Source organism: Protopterus annectens, chromosome 3.part0, assembly GCF_019279795.1.
Source record: "Protopterus annectens isolate FY-2018-M chromosome 3.part0, PAN1.0, whole genome shotgun sequence".
Classification (NCBI taxonomy): Eukaryota; Metazoa; Chordata; order Ceratodontiformes; family Protopteridae; genus Protopterus; species Protopterus annectens.
Window position 1 is genome coordinate 1,935,157,720 of NC_056731.1, and position 18,950 is coordinate 1,935,176,669.

The following is an 18,950-nucleotide window of genomic DNA, read 5'->3' on the forward strand; positions in this document are numbered from 1 at the left end:
GAATCTGCAGACTTCTTGGGCTTCTTAAGCTCAACATAGTCCCTCGGGGAGGCAGGCAGGGACCTCTTTTTAGACACCTCAGCAGAAGTAGTGGAGGAAGAAGCCAAGGAAAGGGTCCATGTCTCAGCCGAGGAAGAAGAAGGTCCCCGAGAATGAGTTTGTTCCATCTGTCAGCTAAAGCCCTAAGATTAAAGGCAGCGCAGATGAATATTCAGCTTTTGAATGGTCAATGCCCAGGCAGTACACGCACTCCTTGTGGGCATCCTGATTAGGGATTTTATGCCCTCAAGAAGTGCAGCGTTTGAAGGCGGAAACTGGTTTGTCTGCCGTATTGTAGTAGAGCCTGCCAAAACCAATGGACAGAAAAAAAAGGCAAGCTGAAAGGAACAGACCCTACTGAAGCCAAACGGACAAAAGTTTTACTATAATTACAACAAGAACTAAATCCACACAAAAAGGACTGAAACCAGAAGCCAGAAGGAATAAATAAATGAATAGGTATACAGTTACTCCAAAACAAAGAGAATCCTTGAAGTCAGAGTCCACACTTCTTTATTGCAACACAGTAAATGCAAGCGCTTTTGGCTCTGTCAGTTAAGAGACTTTATCAAGATACAGGAAACACCCCATATATAATTCTGACCCAATTAACACATTAACAAATCATCACACAATTTCCTTCACCTTCAACCTACAAGACTTTTTTTAAAACTTCCCTAAAACAAAAATATATTATAAACAATAAAACCAAGTCTCAATGCAAGTTCAAGATAAATAAGTTATAAAACACACATATAAATATATATACACATACGAAGACCAAAACTTCTCTAAGAATACATACATACTAAAAATGTATTTAAAAACTTCTATGATAGAAACATTCATATAAAAGGAAGAAAATTAATACACTTGAAAGGCACTCACCTTTCAAGTGCCTTTAATTTCAAAAACAAGCCAGGGAAAACGTATTTAATCCTGCCCAAACAGTTGCATTCATTCTAAGCGGCTAGTATGCTTCCAACCTTTCTAACTGCAAACTTTGTGTTTTATAGCTTATTTATCTTGAACTTGCATTAAGACTTGGTTTTATTGATTATAATATATTTTTGTTTTAGGGAAGTTTTAAAAAAGTTTTGTAGCTTGAAGGTGAAGGAAATTAACTGTGTGATGACTTTTTAAGGTGTTAATTGGGTCAGGCTTATACATGGGGTGTTTCCTGTTTCTTTCTGTATCTTGATAAAGTCTCTGGCAGAGACGAAAGCGCTTGCATTTACTGTGTTGCAATAAAGAAGTGTGGACTCTGACATCAAGGATTCTCTTTGTTTTGGAGTAATTATACCTATTCATCTATTTATTCCTGCTGGCTCCTGGTTTCAGTCCTTTTTGTGTGGATTTAGTTTATTTCATTTGTGTTGCAGTTTTTACAACAAGAACTAGTAAACGTAACACATCTTCAGCAAATTTAACTACTAGACTAATCTAAACTTTTTTTTCTTTTTTAAACAGGAACGAAGAGAAAAGCGCCTGTGCATGCGTACACACACACACACACACACACACACACACACACACACACACACACTCTCACTCACTCACTCACTCACTCACTCACTCACTCACTCACTCACTCACTCTATCTAGAAGAAGAGGGAGGAAGAAATACAGCCAAAGCCACTCACAATTTTAAGAGAAGCTATCTGAAAAGCTATACCACGCTTGAAAGTGCAAAATCCACGTCTGACTCGCTGAAGCAGCAAATGAGATCTGGGGTAGTTGGGTGGATGAAGGGCATTGTGGGTATGAGGGAGGAGCTTGAAAGTCAGATCCAAGTCTGTGAAATGTTGCCGAGCCAGATCCGAGACCCTATCATGAGGAGGAATGAAGGCGACAACATCAGATCAAATGGTTATTCAGCCTGTGGCTTTGAGGACTCTCTCAGACTGGTTTGGTTCACATCAAATGTTCCCGTATAAAGCTGAAAAATAATGATAAGCTAACTAGGGAGCAGAAAGTACATTCAATAAGTTTCATAACATACTACTTTAGCTTTTTGTTTAGGTCTAGGTTTCTGGATAGGCATCAGATGCAGTCTTCCTAGCCTTCCTCAGGGTCATTTGCAAGATCTCAGAATACATGTTCTGTAAAAAATTCTGTAAAAAAAAAAAAAAAAAATCTAAGCTTGTTTCCTGCCTTTCCTGTAACTAGTCTAGTCCAGATACAGACTTGCTGTATCCAGGACTGTTGGTAAGCTACTGAGCCCCCCTAAGCCTTTCTGTGTTGGAGGGAAGCCTTCTAGCTTATCAGTGGGAGTGGTACTAGGTAGCCTATCTAGCACGGAAAGAGTGGGTTTTGGCCCAGAAATTGTAGTTCATTGGCCGTTTGGGCAATTTTTCCATCTCTTTCTACTTTCTGGTTTAAAAGCCCGCGTTTGCGTTTGGTCCCCACTTTTCCTGTAACTAGTGTAGTCCAGGTACATATTTGCTGTATCCAGGACTGTCGGTAAGCTTCTGAGCCCCCCAAACCCTTCTGTGCTGGAGAGAAGTCTTATAGCTTATCAGTGGGAGTGGTAAGCACTAGGTAACCTATCTACCACAGGAGGAGTGGTTTCTGGCCCAGAAATTATAGTTTATCGGCCGTTTGGGAAGCTTTTCCATCTCTTTCAACCTTCTGATTTAAAAGCCTGTCTTTGCGCTTGTTTCCTGCCTTTACTGTTACTAGTCTAGTCCAGGTACAGATTTGCTGTATCCAGACTCTTTGTAAGCTTCTGAGCCCTCAAGCCTTTCTGTGTTGGAGGGAAGCCTTCTAGCTCATCAGTGGGAGTGGTAAGCATTAGGTAGCCTATCTACCACAAGAGGAGTGGTTCCTGGCCCAGAAGTTGTATCTATTGGCTGTTTAGGCAGTTTTTTTGCATATCTTTCAACTTTCTGGTTTAAAAGCCACACTTGCTCTTGTTTCTCACCTTTCCTGTAACTAGCCTAGTCCAGATAAAGAGCTGCTGTATTCAGGACTGTTGGCAAGCTTCTGAGCCCCGCAAGCCTTTCTGTGTTGGAGGAAAGCCTTCTAGCTTATCAGTGGGAGAGGTAAGCACTAGGTAGCCTGTCTACCACAAGAGGAGTGGTTCTTGGCCCAGAAATTGTAGTTGACTGACCATTTGGACAGTTTGTCCATCTCTTTCAACTTTCTGGTTTAAAAGACCACATCTGCGCTTGTTTCCCATCTTTCCTGTAACTAACCTACTGGGAAGCACTAGAAAGTCTTAAAGTGATACAAGTCTTCTAGCTTAGAAGAGAGACTCTGGAGAGATTAAGTATCAGTTTTCTGTACTTTCTTCCTGTACTTAACTGTTTTCTGCCTAAATGCCGATTTTCCAGCGTTTATTGTGATTTAAAAGCTTGTTTTTTTTTTCATATATTGTACTTATTTGACTGCCTGCACTTTTAAAAAGTCGTTTAAACCTGTTTTAAGTGTATTTTTTTTTTTTTTTTTTTTTTACAGTTTTTGCCTTATCTTTTCAAAAAAAACCCAAAAATTCCTCGTTTCCCACCTTTCTAAGCTAGTATAGTCCAGTTTTCAGGCTAGTGCTAAATTCAGGGCTGTGTTACAAGTTTCTGAGTTGCCCATACCTTAACTTGGATAGAAGGAAGTTTCTCTGTTCACCTGTGAGAGAAGGGAACTTTGAGCAACCTATCTGTCTCTGGAGGAGTGGTTCTAGCCCAGACGTTAGTAGTTTATTGACCATTTTGGGCTAATTTCTATCTCTTTCATTTCCCTGCTATTAAAACCGCATTTGCACGGTTTTGTGCGCCGGGCGGTGCCGGTTAGCTAAGGTTAAATTATTCCCCACTCCACCAAGTCTCCTCTTCAGTTTTTCTCTTGTACGTAGTCTAACTCTCAACCTATGCACTCAAAAAGCATCCTATAGCCCAGCACTTGCTCAGACCTAATAGCAAGCACTAATATACCCTGACACTTGATTGCCCAGCAGGGCAAGGCTCTTTATTCACCCCTCACCAACCAAGCGACTAAGCAGCTCACCCTACTATTCCGGCATGACCAAAGGGCAATTTCAGGTGTACTCTCCAGTCCAGCTGGTGAATCTGGGTATCCTGAGGCAATGTTACAACTGCCTCATGTATGTAGACAACCCTCTCCTCCTACCACAAAACATATGCGAGAGATGCAATTATATAGCCAAACTGGAGGCTAAGCTGGCTCCACCCAAGACTGGAACTGACCATCAAGAGGAGAAGGTTAACACATGCACCACACCTCCAGCCACATATAGACCTACTAAACCAGCACTGGCAAAAAATACACATAAATACACAAAATCATACTCGGAGGCTCTAAATAAAAACCTGCAAAAGCATCAGAGACCTCCAAAGCAGACACCCAAACAAACTGCACCTCCCGTCACAAACCAGACAACACATAAAACACAAAATCAGTGTGCCGCACAATCACAGCCCTTAAGGCGAAATAACATACCTAACACACTAGTAATATGTGACTCTATAATCAGGCACACTGAAGTCCCACTCACTAGGCTGGACAAGCAAAAGGTTACTGTTAGCTGCCTGTCGGGAGCCAGAATCCACCACATAACACAAGCACTCAGGTCACGCCAGAACAAATACAAATACGACTCTGTCATTGTTCATGTTGGTGTGAATGACCTGAGACATACCTCCCTGGACTACATGAAAAGAGACATGGAAGAGCTCTCTGATCATGTAGCCCAGGCTGGTATGACCCTGACCCTGAGTAGCATCCTACCCTCACCAAGAATGATACCTCAGTGTAAAGAAAAAATGATCAATTTCAACAATTGGCTAAGCTTCTGGTGTCATTCAAAGGGGATCCAGTGTCTGTCAGCCTGGGATGACATGCTCGACAAGCCGCATTGCTTTGCAAGAGACGGCTTGCACCTGTCACCCCTAGGCTTTTGAATACTGGCCTAGGTTCTTGCTGCCCCATAGTGCCTTTTTTAGGCAAGGCTCAAAAGTCAAACCCACCTCCGTAAACAGCACAATTAACAAAAAACTGAAGGTTATGCTACTCAACGCCAGAAGATAAAATCTCAAAATGCACGTGCTCGAAGCACTCCTCAGTATGGAGAACTTCGACATCCGTGCAGTAACTGAAACCTGGTTCAAGGCTCCAGAGAGCACCACAGCACTACCAGGCTACAACTCGTACCACACATTTCGACCACAGAACACGGAACGAAACACAAAAGGAGGGGGTGTATCCATATTCATCAAGGATACCTACACCTCCAGGTTAGTGGCGCAGCATGATACCTCTGAGATCATCCATGTGCAACTAACATCGGGCAAATCTGCAATGCAAATTGTGGCCTGCTACCCATGACCCAGGACCACCTCTCCACCTTTCTGGAGACACTGGAAAACATGAAGGTCCTACCGAACACCCTGACATTGGGCGATTTCAATTACCCTACCATTAACTGGGAAAACTACTAGAGTACAAACTCCCAGGCTCAGCGCTTCCTGGAACTCATCAACTCAAACGCCCTGGATCAGCTGGCAAACTCCCCTAGCAGAGGTGAAAACATATTGGACCTGGTCATCACAAACATGGGCGACAGGTGTTCCACACCGAAGTCAACCCATCACTGGTTAGATCAGACCATAGACTAATCACTCTGGATGTCCACAACCCACCACTGGTTAGATCAGCCCATAGACTAATCACTCTGGATGTCCACAACCCACCACCACCCCCAACTAAGGAAACCACAGTAAAAACTTTTCTAAAGCAAACTTCACCTTACTTAAGACAGAGGCGGTAAGTTTCACAGCCTCCACGCTAAAGGATAATGCTGCCCAAGATGCAGAAACCTTTACAAATGCACTCTATGAGCACCTACAAGGATGCATGGATCGTGCCATCCCTAGCAAAACCAAGACTCACTCCTCTAAGAGAAGGAAACCAATCTGGTGGACCCCTGCCATAAACAGGCTATACAACAGAACGAGGAAACTAGTTCAGAAAAAAAGCAAATCCCAAGAAGGAAAGACATCCCTGATCAGTATCAGTAAGAAATTACGGTCCGTCATAAAATCATCCAAGGCTAACTTCGAAAGAAAAATAGCCAAGGATTCAAAAGATAACCGCTAAGCCTTCTTTAGCTATGTTAAGAATCTAAGTGGCAACTCGCAGATATGCACTGAACTAGTGCAAAATAGCACAAAATATACTGAACCTACTGATATTGTCAACATCCTGGCAGATAGATTCAGTGCAAACTTCACCCCCCTCTCACCCCCAAAAGGGCCCACAACAATACTGGAAAAGTGTAGTGTCCCGGAAATCACATTAGCACAAGTGAAAATAGCCCTTTCAAAAGCCAAAAACACAGCGTCATTGGGGCCAGATGGTGTCCCAGACTGCGTCTTGCACGTACTACAGAACGAATCAACCCCCCCCACACACCTAAACATGCTGCTCAACCTCAGCCTCTCCACAGGCTACGTGCCCACAGAATGGCACATAGCAACAGTTATTCCTCTCCACAAAGGAGGGGCCACAACTGACCCTAGTAAACTGCAAGGCTATGGAGTACATCATCATGGAACTCATTAACAAAGACATTGGGAACCTCCAAACACTTGACCCGACCCAGTTTGGCTTTGTTAAGGGCAGATCATGCCTACTAAACCTGGTTGACTTCTTCAAGACAGTCAACAAGGCCATAGACGAGGGAAAGGTTGTTTACACATCCTACCTTGACCTCGCCAAGGCTTTCAACACCATTCCCCACTCGGGTATTACACAAAAACTCACCAGCCTGAACATAAACCCCTACGTCACGAGATGGGTTGCCAACTGCCTTACAGACAGAACTCACACGGTAAGAATAGCGGGCTCCAGGTCCGACACTAAACCAGTCACAAGTGGTGTCCCGCAAGGCTCGGTCCTGGGACCCCTACTGTTCGGCATATACTTCTCAGAAGTACAGGCAAACACAGGAGGACTACGGCTAACTAGGTTCACCAAAGACTGCAAACTGGGAGCCATAATTGACTCTCCAGCTGACACGGACATCCTCCAAAAGGGCCTTACTGAGACGGACACCTGGTGTCAAAGTCAAGGCCTCAAGCTAAATGCCAAAAAATGCATAGTCACCCCGTTTGGGAATAACAAAACACCCACGAATTACCACATACGTGGCAGCCCCCTTAATACAGAAGAGGTAATAAGAGATCTGGGGACCCAGGTAGATCGTAATCTCTCCTTTGACAATCATATTGCCAAAGTAGTTAGGAAATCCTTCCATGTGGCCCATCTAATTACTAAAGGGATCACATCTAGAAATAAAGAGGTTATAGTGCCCCTCTACTCATCAGTCATCAGACCCATCATAGAGTACAATGCCCCTCACAAGACACTTCCAACAGCTGGAAAGACCACAAAAGTACCTCACCAAGAGGATTACTGGCCTCAAACATATGTCTTATGCAGCCCGACTGAAAAAACTCCAGCTGTACTCAGTGGCATATCGCTTACTCAGAGGTGATCTCTGCCTGACTTATAAAGCCATGTTCAACTCAGAATTTATGGATATGCTCCACCTAAAGAAATCAAAGTCACTGTGAGCCACGCGGTCTAGTGAGCTAAACCTTGCCACAACAATAAATAGAACATGTTGGAGGGACAGATTCCTGTCACAGAGTCTCCCCATGCTTTGGAACAAAATTCCAAACTACATTAGGCAGAGCCCCTCACTAACACTCTTCAAGAGATACCTTGATGACTGGATGGTAACAGAAAATACACCCCTGGGGGGATCACTTCATTGGCTCTGCTCGACAGAGAATCAGTTAATTAATCAATGGGGCGGCAAAAGCAGACACACTCTGGCTAGGCTTATAAATGCCCCCGGGCAGATAGCCTAGTACCTACCTATGAACCTATGTGCCTGTCTGGAATTATTATGATATCATCCAAGCTGTCAGCCTTAGAGGGGCCACAGAGGGTACAGGAGGAAGCCCTTGTTCCGAGTCAAAAGGTCTGCATGCTGAGCCAACTTTTCACCCTTCATTTGCCAGGCTGTATAAGAATGAATCAGTGTTGCCTTGGCCAAAAGGGAGATACAAGAATGAATTTTGGCTTTTCCAGAATACTGTGGGGATAAGCGTATAGAATGGAAAACATATAGAAACAGACCTGCCCAATTCAGAGGGAATGCTTGTGTTTCCAAGCTTCTAGAGTTGTAATTCTGCAGCTGAACTGTGGTTCACTTCTGAACAGGCCACAAACAAACAGGACTACTTCTGGTACACCTCTAAATCCTGGTCTGATCCAGAAAGATATCTCTGTCCATCATCTACCTGTGATGGTCTACTTGAGATCTGTCTGATAGTATGTTTTGTTATGTAGGGACAGAGGCTGCAATCAGTTATGTCTTCTCTTTGGGTTATGCAACAGGTCTGCACTGAAACCTTGTACAGCATGTATGAGCCAGTCCCACCTTTTTATGTACCACATCGTGGTGGCATTGCCTCAATGTGAATGACTCTTTCATGGAAGATGTGGCAGAAAGCCTTCAAATCCAGAAAGACTGCAATCAGCTCTTTTACAGTTGCATGCTTTTTCTTTACTTTGGCATTATATGCCTCCTGAACTTGAACAGTGCCCAAATAGGTCTCACAGGCTAACTCAGAAGACTCTGTAGTAAGAGTCATAGGGGCTGGGGTGCTCTGAAAGGGAAGCCCATACTGAGCTAGCACTAAGGCATCCACCATGAGATGTCCTTTCTGATGCAAGGGAGAATCTGGGTTAAGTGACAGACACTTTCCTGTTGAAAGAAGATGTCCAGATGTGCCCCTAAGGAGAATGAAGTTCCATGTTCTTGTTGATGGCAAGACCCTGATTCCTTAAAGCATTCGAGGTGAATTTTCAAGCCTTGTCTACCATCTGCCTGGACCTCTATGAAGACTGAGACAGTCATCTACATAATGGGAAAAGTGGATGGCTTTTGACCTGCTATAAGCAATTACTGGAGCCAGCTCTCTAATACATCAGCTTGGCTTTGATGTCTTCATCTACTGGTTGAGTGCTATATATGCATGTCTTCTCAAAATGGTCCCAGCTGCAGCTGCTGGATGTTGTATTTAATGCCATGCATACCTAATACTGGACGGCTGTTAGAATCAATTGTACAGGGATATCTTTAGGATCCTCTCTGAGGCATGGCATTCCAAAATCTGTTTTAAAATCCCTTCCTGGAATTTCAATAAATAAATTTGAAAATTTACAGCTCTAAAAGCAAAGAGTAGAAAAAGTGCAGGTCTTTTTGCACTACCTACCAAGGAGCCAACTTTCTTTGTAATTAGTTAGGGAGTTGCTGCCAAAAGGGAGTTTTCCCCCATTATGCCACTTTCAGTGAAAGGGTCTCATGGTTTGTCCACTGGGTTTTTATATAAGAAGAAATGAGGCCCTTGGATTTTCTAAATTCTGTCTGGCCTTCTAGGGGTCGGTGATTTTGACTCTAGGTCTTAAGAACTGGATTCAAAGACATTAAGCAATGCTCTACGAATGGGGGACACACTGCTTCAGGCTACTGGGGTAGGGTCATAACCTAATAATGCCTCAAAAAGAAGACACTGCTAGAGGTTATTGGGGAATCATAACCCCATCATTTCAAAGCTATTTTCTGGGCATTTGGAGCCTGCCAATGAAAGTGGTCCATCTTTAGGGCTAAGGTATACCTACAGGTGAAAAAATCTTTGTTAGGTGCCTGAGGTTAACACCTCATCTCTGTCTGTATTGTAACCCGGGGAGTAAACATTTGTGACCTGTAAATCCAGGTCATTCTCATCCTCCTGGGAAGCATCAGAATTCAAACCACCCTTTACCAGATTGGGTGTGGAGCCCCTACTCCAACTGCAGGGATGGTCAACGAATGCTGAATGTCTGTTGTGGTCCAACTGCCAGCCTTGGAGAAGTGTTAAGAATCCCTAGGCTACTGAAAATCAGTCTTGAGGTTGAGTAACTGCAGTAGGCATATGCTCTACATAAGGCTTCCTTGACTCTGTTCTTGGACGTGTGCTTGGCATCTCTAAACTGCCCAAAAATGGGCTTTCTTAACTTATGATATGTAGTCATCATCCTCGGTTATCAACCAAGGTAGGCCTTTAGTCCGATGCTTGATCATGAGATATCTTTCCAACAGTGACACAGGATATTCACCTATTGAAACTTCAGGTATATGTTTGTTATTTGTGACATACCAACCAGTGTAGTCTGGCACGATAGTCTCCCTTATGCGAGTCACTAATGGTAGACGACTCTGCAGAAACTGGGCCCAGGGGATGTGGTGACATCATGGACAAGGCTGAAACATTATGCTCACTTATCATGCTCATCATTGAAGTTAATTTGCCTCTTGCAAGTTCATTTGTCCTGGCTGAATCCCTACAACTTTGCTTGGGAATGGCTAGGACCCCTAGCAGATGTATTAAGAGGGGTAACTAGTACATAAATTAGTCTGAGAACTAAGGTAATGCCGCTGTCAGTGGTATCTTACCTTGTATGCATTTGAGCAGCATAATGTATAAGCAGTCAAATGCAATGTGTGGGACTACAGACCAGAATAACATGGATACATAAATTAAGAAAGACTCGTCTTCAACTTACAATTGAAGAGGACTCCCTGTCACAAATGTTCAGCTTCTATCCCAATGCTTAAAAGGTTTAGTATTGGCCCAACCCACATCTAGGGATAAGGTAGTTCAGGTGAAGCAAGTGACTGGAAAGATAGGTAATCATAATTTAAGAAGCTGGATAGAGGTTAAGATAAATAATCCTGACAAACAGTAAGTAAATAAAAAATAAAATTGCTTTGCCACAAAATTCACTAGATTTGGACAGAGTTTTGCCCATTTTGTAGGCATTGATAGCTTCTTGCTTTTTTAGCACTGTCAATATCAGTCTCCTCTACATACTGTAAATTATCATTACAGTTCCTCGATGTGAGGTTAATGTCTATTTGACTCAACACATCCCCAACAAAGATCTTATTTTAGTCTACATACTTAGAGAATCCACTCTTGTTCTTTTTTGGTTCATGCCTATCTTTTCTATGATATTATTTTCCTTTCATCTCCTTAATGTATATTGCTGAACATCTTGGCTATCTTTAACCCTTGATCACTTTACCACCTACCTTGCCCACCTCCTCTTTTGCTCTTTTGAAGGACACAATTTTCTACAGCCTCACATCACCGTCTTATTACCTGATTAATATTAATAGATAAACAGAATTCACCTGTACTGCTGCACCATCACCTTAGTACAATAAACAAATAATGATATAGCACTGAAGTCCCAAGCAGAAATATGTATGACATAATCACATATCATCAATTATGATACTGAATTGCCTCAAAGAAAGCCCAATTAAGGGGAAAGAAAATGACAAAGAAGAAAGTACAGTTTTGTACCTACCATAAATGTAGATGTTCGAGTGTTCACACTGCTGCAGTCATTACACTTCGGTTATCCTGCCGTCAGACGGTCCCGCAGTCGGCCAGAGTTCCAAAGTCTTGGTCCGGCGTCAGTTGCTGTCGTTTCTTCCCTGACGTCAGTGCGCCAAGGGTATATAAGATGCATCCGACACCATTTTCTTCAGTTTTTCTTGCCCCAGATGACAGGTGCCCCCAAGTAGGTAGGCGATACATATTGCTAATAAAACATACATAAAAAATAAAAACAATACCTTCAGTTACAAGCAAAATACACCACAAAGGTGATATAGATAATTCCAGCTAGGACAGAGGGGATGGAGGGAGGGTAACCTGGACTGCAGCAGTGTGAACACTCGAACATCTACATTTATGGTAGGTACAAAACTGTACTATGTTCATCGGGTTTCACTGCTGCAGTCATTACACTTGGGTAGAATCCCAAAGCTAAGGTTGGGTGGCTGGTCTATAAAGAGTTAGGATTGGCTATGAGGCCCTGCAGAACTGCAGTGGCAAATCCTGCTCTGGATTTAGAGTAGAGAGGCAAGTGGTAATGCTTGGTAAAGGTGTGCACTGAACTCCAAGTTGCAGCCTCCAGACTTTCCTTGGTTGGTACTCCTCTGAGAAAGGCTGTTGAAGTAGCTGTTGCTCTGGTAGAATGTGGCCTAATGTTATTAGGGACTGATTTTCCATGCTGTGTGTAGTAGTAACGAATACAGTGTCCTATCCATTTGGAAATAGTCTGCTTTGAGATAGCCTTGCCCTGTGAACCTGCAGCATATGCTACAAACAGTTGCTCAGTTTTCCTGAAAGCTTTTGTTTTGTCCAAGTAGAAGCGTAGCTGCCTGTGTATGTCCAAAGAGTGCAGAAGTTTCTCCCCTTTATTCTGGGGGTTTGGATAGAAAGTTGGCAAATGGATGGTTTGGTTAAGAGCCACACTAGATACCACCTTTGGCATGAAGGTAGGGTTTGTCCATAAAGAAACCCTGTCCCGATGAAATATTATAAAAGGTTCCACTGCCATTAATGCCTGTAGCTCTGAGACTCTTCGTGCTGAAGTTACTGTCAGGAGCAGAGCTGTTTTCCATGATAAAAAATTTAGATCGGCTGTATTGGCTGGCTCAAAAGGTGGCAAGTTCAGTTTTTCCAAAACAAAATTGAGGTCCCACGTTGGTGTTGGTGCTCTCCGGGGTGGTCTTATGTTTTTAGCCCCTCTGAGGTACTGCTTTAGCAAGGGATGAGAGAATAAAGGAGGATCCGTGTTGTAATGAGCTGAAATGGCAGAGGCGTGGATCTTAATTGATGAGAAGGATAGGCCTTTGTCCAGCATCTCAGTTAAGTATTGTAAAATCTGAGGAATGTTTGGGACAAGAGGGTCAAGGCTTTGAGCCTGGTTCCAGGCACAGAATCTCTTCCATTTTTCTGAGTAAGATTTCCTGGTGCTAGGCCTCCTGGCCTCCAAAATGACATCCATAACAGCTTTAGAGAGAGGTGTTGCCTGTTTGACTAATGAATCTGCCATGCAGCCAGGTTTAGGGTTTTGAGCTGACTGTGCAGGATCTGATTGTTTTGTTGAGTCAGAAGGTGTGAAATTTGAGGTAAAATCCATGGTGGGCCTTGAGCTAAGTTATTTAAGATTGGGTACCACTGCCGGCGTGGCCAGTCAGGAGCAATCAGGATCATCTGTGGTTTTTCTTGTCTGGCTTTTAGGAGTACCTTTGAAAGGAGAGGCAGTGGTGGGAAGGCATAAACTTTTAGGCTTTTCCAGCTGAACGAAAGAGCATCCACTTTCCATGCTTGTGTGTGGTAAGTCCTTGTGCAGAATTTTTGTAGTTGGCAATTCAGTGGGGAGGCAAAAAGATCTATGTCTGGGCACCCCCATTTTTGTGTTACCATGCTGAAGATTTGTGGATTCAATTTCCATTCGTGAGGGTCCATGATATTTCTGCTGAGATCGTCTGCCAGAGTATTTTCTTTCCTGGCAGGAATTGTGCTTGCAGATGAACTTGATAAGTTAGAGCTGTGTTCCACAAGGTCATGGCTTGCCTGCATAGGGGATAAGAATGAGTGCCCCCTTGCTTGTTTATGTACCACATTACTGTGGTGCTGTCTGTCTTTAATAATAATTGTCCTGGATGCAGAAGGTCCTTGAAAGCTGTTAAGGCATTTTGAACAGCCAACATCTCTTTTTGATTGATGTGAAGATACACTTGGGTCTGTGGTCTACTTGCCCTGAATACATTTTCCTGCCATGTGTGCTCCCCAGGCGTAATCCGAAGCATCTGTTGTTACAGTCTGCCTGGCTGTGGGTTGAGTGAAAGGCTGACCCTTGTTGAGGTGACATGCCTGTGCCCACCATCGAAACTCCTGTTGTAGGCAGGGAATTATTGGTATTACTGTTTCTAAACTGTGAGAGTGTTGAGTCCAAACACTTTTTAGGTACCATTGTAATTTCCTCATATGCAGTCTGGCATATGGAATTAGTAGTATGCAGGATGCCATGAATCCCAGGGCCTGCAGAATTTTTCTTGCAGGGAGATGGGACTTTTTTGCCAGTAATTGAAAATACTGAATCAGTTGTCCTTGTTTGTCTGGCGTGAGATAAGCCATCTGGGCCGTTGTATCCAAGCTGGCACCCAGGAATATTATCTGTTGTGAGGGTACTAGTTTTGACTTCTTTTCGTTTACTGTGTACCCTAGAGAAATTAGCAGCCTTTTTACAAATGCCAGATGCTTTAGAAGAATGTCCTTTTTCTCTGCTTGAATGAGACAGTCGTCCAGGTATGGATATATTTGAATTCCTTTTTGTCTGCAAAATGCAATTACTGGTGCCAGGCACTTTGTAAAGACCCTGGGCGCAGTAGATAAGCCAAAGGGCAGTGCAGAGAATTGGTAGTGCATTGTACCAGCTTTGAATCTGAGGTATCTTCTGCAATCTTGTCTGATAGGGACATGCAGGTATGCCTCTTTGAGGTCCAGAGTAACAAGTCAAGCCTTCTTGCCCAGCATGGGAATGAAGCTGCTGTAGCATCAACATTTTGAATTTCGGAACATCCAGGTAAGTATTTAGAGTTGAAAGGTCTAGTATGGGTCTCCAGGCTTTGTCCTTTCTGGGGACCAGGAAAAGTCTTGAGTAAAATCCTTGTCTTTGTTCCTGCTGTGGTACTTTTTGAATGGCTCTCATGTCCATGAGGGCTGAAATTAGTTTTTGAGCCTCTGCCCATTGATTTTGTGGCAGGTTTGGCATTCCCTTTAGCCTTGGTAAAGTGTGAAAGTGGAACCTGTATCCTTGAGACACAATATTCAGAACCCATTTGTCTTGGGTGATTGTTTGCCAGTTTTGATAAAAAAGTGCTAGTTTCCCCCCAAGGGGGCTGCCAAAAGGGAAGTGCTTGGCATACGAAGGGGGAAGTCATTGGGACTGTTTCCTGTAAGACTGAGACTTGTCCTCACCTCCTTTTGGGGTTGAGGTACCCCACTGACGTTGTCTGTAAGAGCCTTGGGGTTGAGATCTGCCTCTAGGGCGTCTGTATCTGCCTCTCTGTGGCCTGTCTGACACTGGAAAGGACCAATTATTTGTAGGCCAATTTCTGCTAAATCGAGGTGGCTGTACCTCTAAGAAATCATTGACTGTTTGCATAGATTTAGCTTTTTCCTCCATTTTCTTTAACACCTCTTCTGCCTCAACACCAAACAAGGTATCATGCTGTAAAGGAGCATCCAATAATTTTGCCTTAACATGGTCAGGTAAACTCTGTTCTTTTAACCAAGCATTTCTTCGAATCACAGAACCTGTAACTGCGGCTCTACAAGAGGCCTCTGAAGAATCAAAACCACATTGCAGAGTATGTTTTCCCACCTGTTCAACTGCATGCAATAAATTCTGCATTTCTTTATAGTCAGGAGCTTCTGAGCTTGTAAGCATTTTCTGTTTTAACTGAGCCATTAAATATTGTTGGTACTTAAGCATGTGAAACTGGCAATTTAAAGCCCTTACTGCTAAAGTTGCAGAAGTGTAAACTTTCTTCCCCCATCTATCCAATGCTCTGGAATCTCTGTCAGAGGGGACTGGATTTTTTGCAATGGAAGCCTTAACCCCTTTGGGACCCTGGGAAATGGTTTCTGGGTCAGCAGAAGGGTTTTTATAAAGAAACTTGTGAGAGTCAGGGACTCTATAATACCTATCTGGCTTGGCTGGAGCAGGGGGCAAAGAATGAGGAGATAAGCTGGATTCAGAGAACACATCATCCACAATATCTAACACAGGTGGAATAGCAAAAGGCCTGTGCTGAGGCAATAAAAGAAAGTCCCTGAGCCTTTTCTTGGATTCTGAATAATCCTGGCTTTCCCAATGGAAATGCTCCCTCATGGTATGTAAAGTTTCCCCAAAAGAGTAACCCTCAGGAGGAGAGGCTGAAGGGATAGATTCTTCAGCATCAGAGTCCTCATACGGGGGTAGAGAGTATCCCTGGTCTGAAGAGGAATCAGAGGAAATGGAAACCTGATCAGAGTAACCATAGTCTGTATCCTGCCTAGGCCTTTTCTCAGGAGGGGGATGGGAACCCCTGATTTGAGTAATGAGGTCTTCGGCCATTTTGAGCATCTGCTTCTTAGGCATGGAGGACTGTCCTGGAGAGTGCTGTACTTGCTTCTTTGTCTTTAATGGTGTTTTTGTCTTGGCTGCTGCTTTAATGGTATGCTGTGAAGGTCTGAAAACACCCTCAGAAGCCGATGCCTGCTCAGCGGCTCCAGACCCATCTGAGGGATTAGTTTCCGTAGGCCCAATACCATGAGTTTCCAGAGGCCTAGTTGTCTCCACGTGGGAGTCGGAGGTGGCCTGTGGCTCTGAGGTAGCGGGTGTCAGGGGCTGCAAAAGCGCCTCACTGAGAACCGGCGACTGGCCTAGAAGAGGCTTCGTCGTCCGTTTTGGACCTCGGATGCTTGTCTTTATCCTTGTCTTTGTGTTTTTTATGAATTGCGGTCGGTTGTTCCGACGGCATTATATAATTGAACCTTCGGCCAAAGTAGTGCAAAGCAAAATCAAAACGTCGTTTTATAGTGTGTTTGTTAAATCTAGCACAAAACCGACAACTAGTGACGTTGTGATCAGGGCCTAGGCATGGAATACAGTAAGAGTGGAAGTCCTTATGAGGTATTTGCTTCCCACAAGAAATACAATTATTAACTTTTTCTGACATCGGTCTGAGGCAAGAAAAAAGTTTCCCCAACAGGGTACTTAGCTTTATTGAAGACTTCGGATCTGAAATTTGACTTCGAAAATCTCAGGAGTCGGCCGACCGACACCTGCGAACTGCTTTTGCTTCGGGCACCGCGCGGCAAGAAAGACTGAAGAAAATGGCGTCGGATGCATCTTATATACCCCTGGCGCACTGACGTCAGGGAAGAAGCGACAGCAACCGACGCCGGACCAAGACTTTGGAACTCTGGCCGACTGCGGGACCGCCTGATGGCAGGATAACCCAAGTGTAATGACTGCAGCAGTGTAACACGATGAACATCTAAAAGCTGGACGGCACTGAGCTGTCACGCTGTAGCCCCAGCATGTGACAGGAAAGAAATGGAATCAAAATGGAGAAAATACTCCTTTAATATCAAACAGCATGACAAAATTACATTTACATAATGCTGTTCCAAGACTGAATCACTGTTAAAAGACAGTGGTCAAGTGTAAGAACACCAAACAATATTACTATATGAGGACACAATCTGTTTGAAGAATTCTCAAAGAAAGATCTGGAGATACACTTCAAAAATATGCAAAAGTGTACCAGGGTAGTTTTAAAGAATACTTCTACATATACTCAAAAGACTTGTATAAACAATGTATACTGTGGCAGGAATGAAAAAGTGCTTACTTGTAGAAAAATAGATGTATGCAAACAGGATGAAGTATGTGGTGAGCAATGGGATCAACTCTGCAACACCAATCTCCTCCTTGAAATGTACATGGACTATCTGCTCCTCCTTTAATGTGCAGTTTTTGCTGGGGTGAAGTTTCTTCAATCGGGAGTGAAGGCTGTTCAAGAACCTGAGAAAAGTTATTTTTTTTTTTTTTGGTAAAACACCAGTTTACCAAATTTACCACACATGGTAAATGCAAGATTAATATGTACATCATAAACCATGTAATCATTACAACTCAACCCATCTACTATACCTAGCCAACACAACCACACATTCACTTTGTACAAACCTGAGATAATATAATCATTAACTTGTGCACTTAAACTGGTTATTTTGAGACTGTGTACGAGTCATGTATTGGGATCAACATACAACTCTTTACACTGTAAATCTAAAAAAGGTAATGCTTGCCTCAGCCTCTACATCTTCATTAGGACTTTGCTGACAAGCACTATCCTGCAGCTTTGAGAATTCACAACTATCAGCATTCTAGTCTCTACCAGTCAAGCCTTTCCTGCCTCCGCTTCAGTCAAAAATGTTCTAAATCCTTTCCTTGATGATGTTTTGAGGAGACTGAGATGCCTAGTTACATATCAGATGTGACGATATTAAGCCTTTTGGTTCAGAAAATAACTGTTTGTGTGTACTATCCTGATGCTGGGTACTACATAAGCAATGTACAAATAACCATAAGGTAAATGGCATACTTTCCATACTGGCAAAACGGGGACCTTTTATTCAGTCTCTCCTTTTACATCATAATTTTTCAATCTGGCTATATGACCAAACTTTTATTGAGAGACAAGAACTAGGTGCTCAGTAATCATCAGAATTTTGCTTACTCCTACTACCCTTTTGCTTTTTCCAAATGAAATCCCACCAAGAGAGTTACAATAATTGATTTGTTAGCTGTTTAAAACATTCTTTAGAGACTCCTTCCTGATATTCTGCCATTTTAAATGTTTTTTTAGTGTCTCGCTGCTATTTTTCTGCTGTGTTAAAGATTTTCTACTGGTTCCCGCTGAAACTAGGGTAGCTAGTAGCTGTAGCATAGTCCAGATACAGGTTTGCTGTATCTGGGTCTGTCCGTAGTGGCTGTTTGTTCTGTACAAGTTCTCTAGTGAAAGGACTGTGCTAAATGCAACCTGTCTGGTGAAGGGTGGCTGGTCTAGGGCTTGGAGTAACCATACTCATTGGTTCTTTTTAACCTTTTAAAGTGGTTTTCAAGTTTTTAACTTCTGGTATTCAAGCCCTGTATTTGAGCAGATTTCTGCTTGTTTTTCGTCACGCAGCATCACACACTGCTGCGCAACAGCTGGACAGATTAATTCAACAGTTTTTCCCTTAGTTACTACAGATGTAGCATATTAGTGTAGTCCTCATCCTTAGTACTTTCCCAGTCAAAGAAATACTGCTTGTGAGCTGAATCCTATTAAATTACTAACAAAAAAAACAAAACAAAAAAAAAAAAACAGGCAGAACTATCCATCCACTGAGCTCCTCCTTGATCAATCCTGAAAAGCAACCCCT

At 43.1% G+C, this 18,950-nt stretch overlaps 1 protein-coding gene across 2 annotated transcripts in view; it reads right to left on the reverse strand.

The window, feature by feature from the left end:
- LOC122797194 (SREBF chaperone) overlaps window positions 1-18,950 on the reverse strand; it is a 2,019,897-nt gene that overhangs the window by 1,541,234 nt on the left and 459,713 nt on the right. The window contains exon 7 of one of the 2 annotated variants that reach the window (XM_044066018.1): window positions 17,372-17,532. In XM_044066018.1, the coding sequence (XP_043921953.1) occupies window positions 17,372-17,532 (161 nt within the window). Of the gene's footprint in view, window positions 1-17,371; window positions 17,545-18,950 lie in introns of both variants that reach the window. The other variant, XM_044066017.1, reaches the window with a different exon arrangement.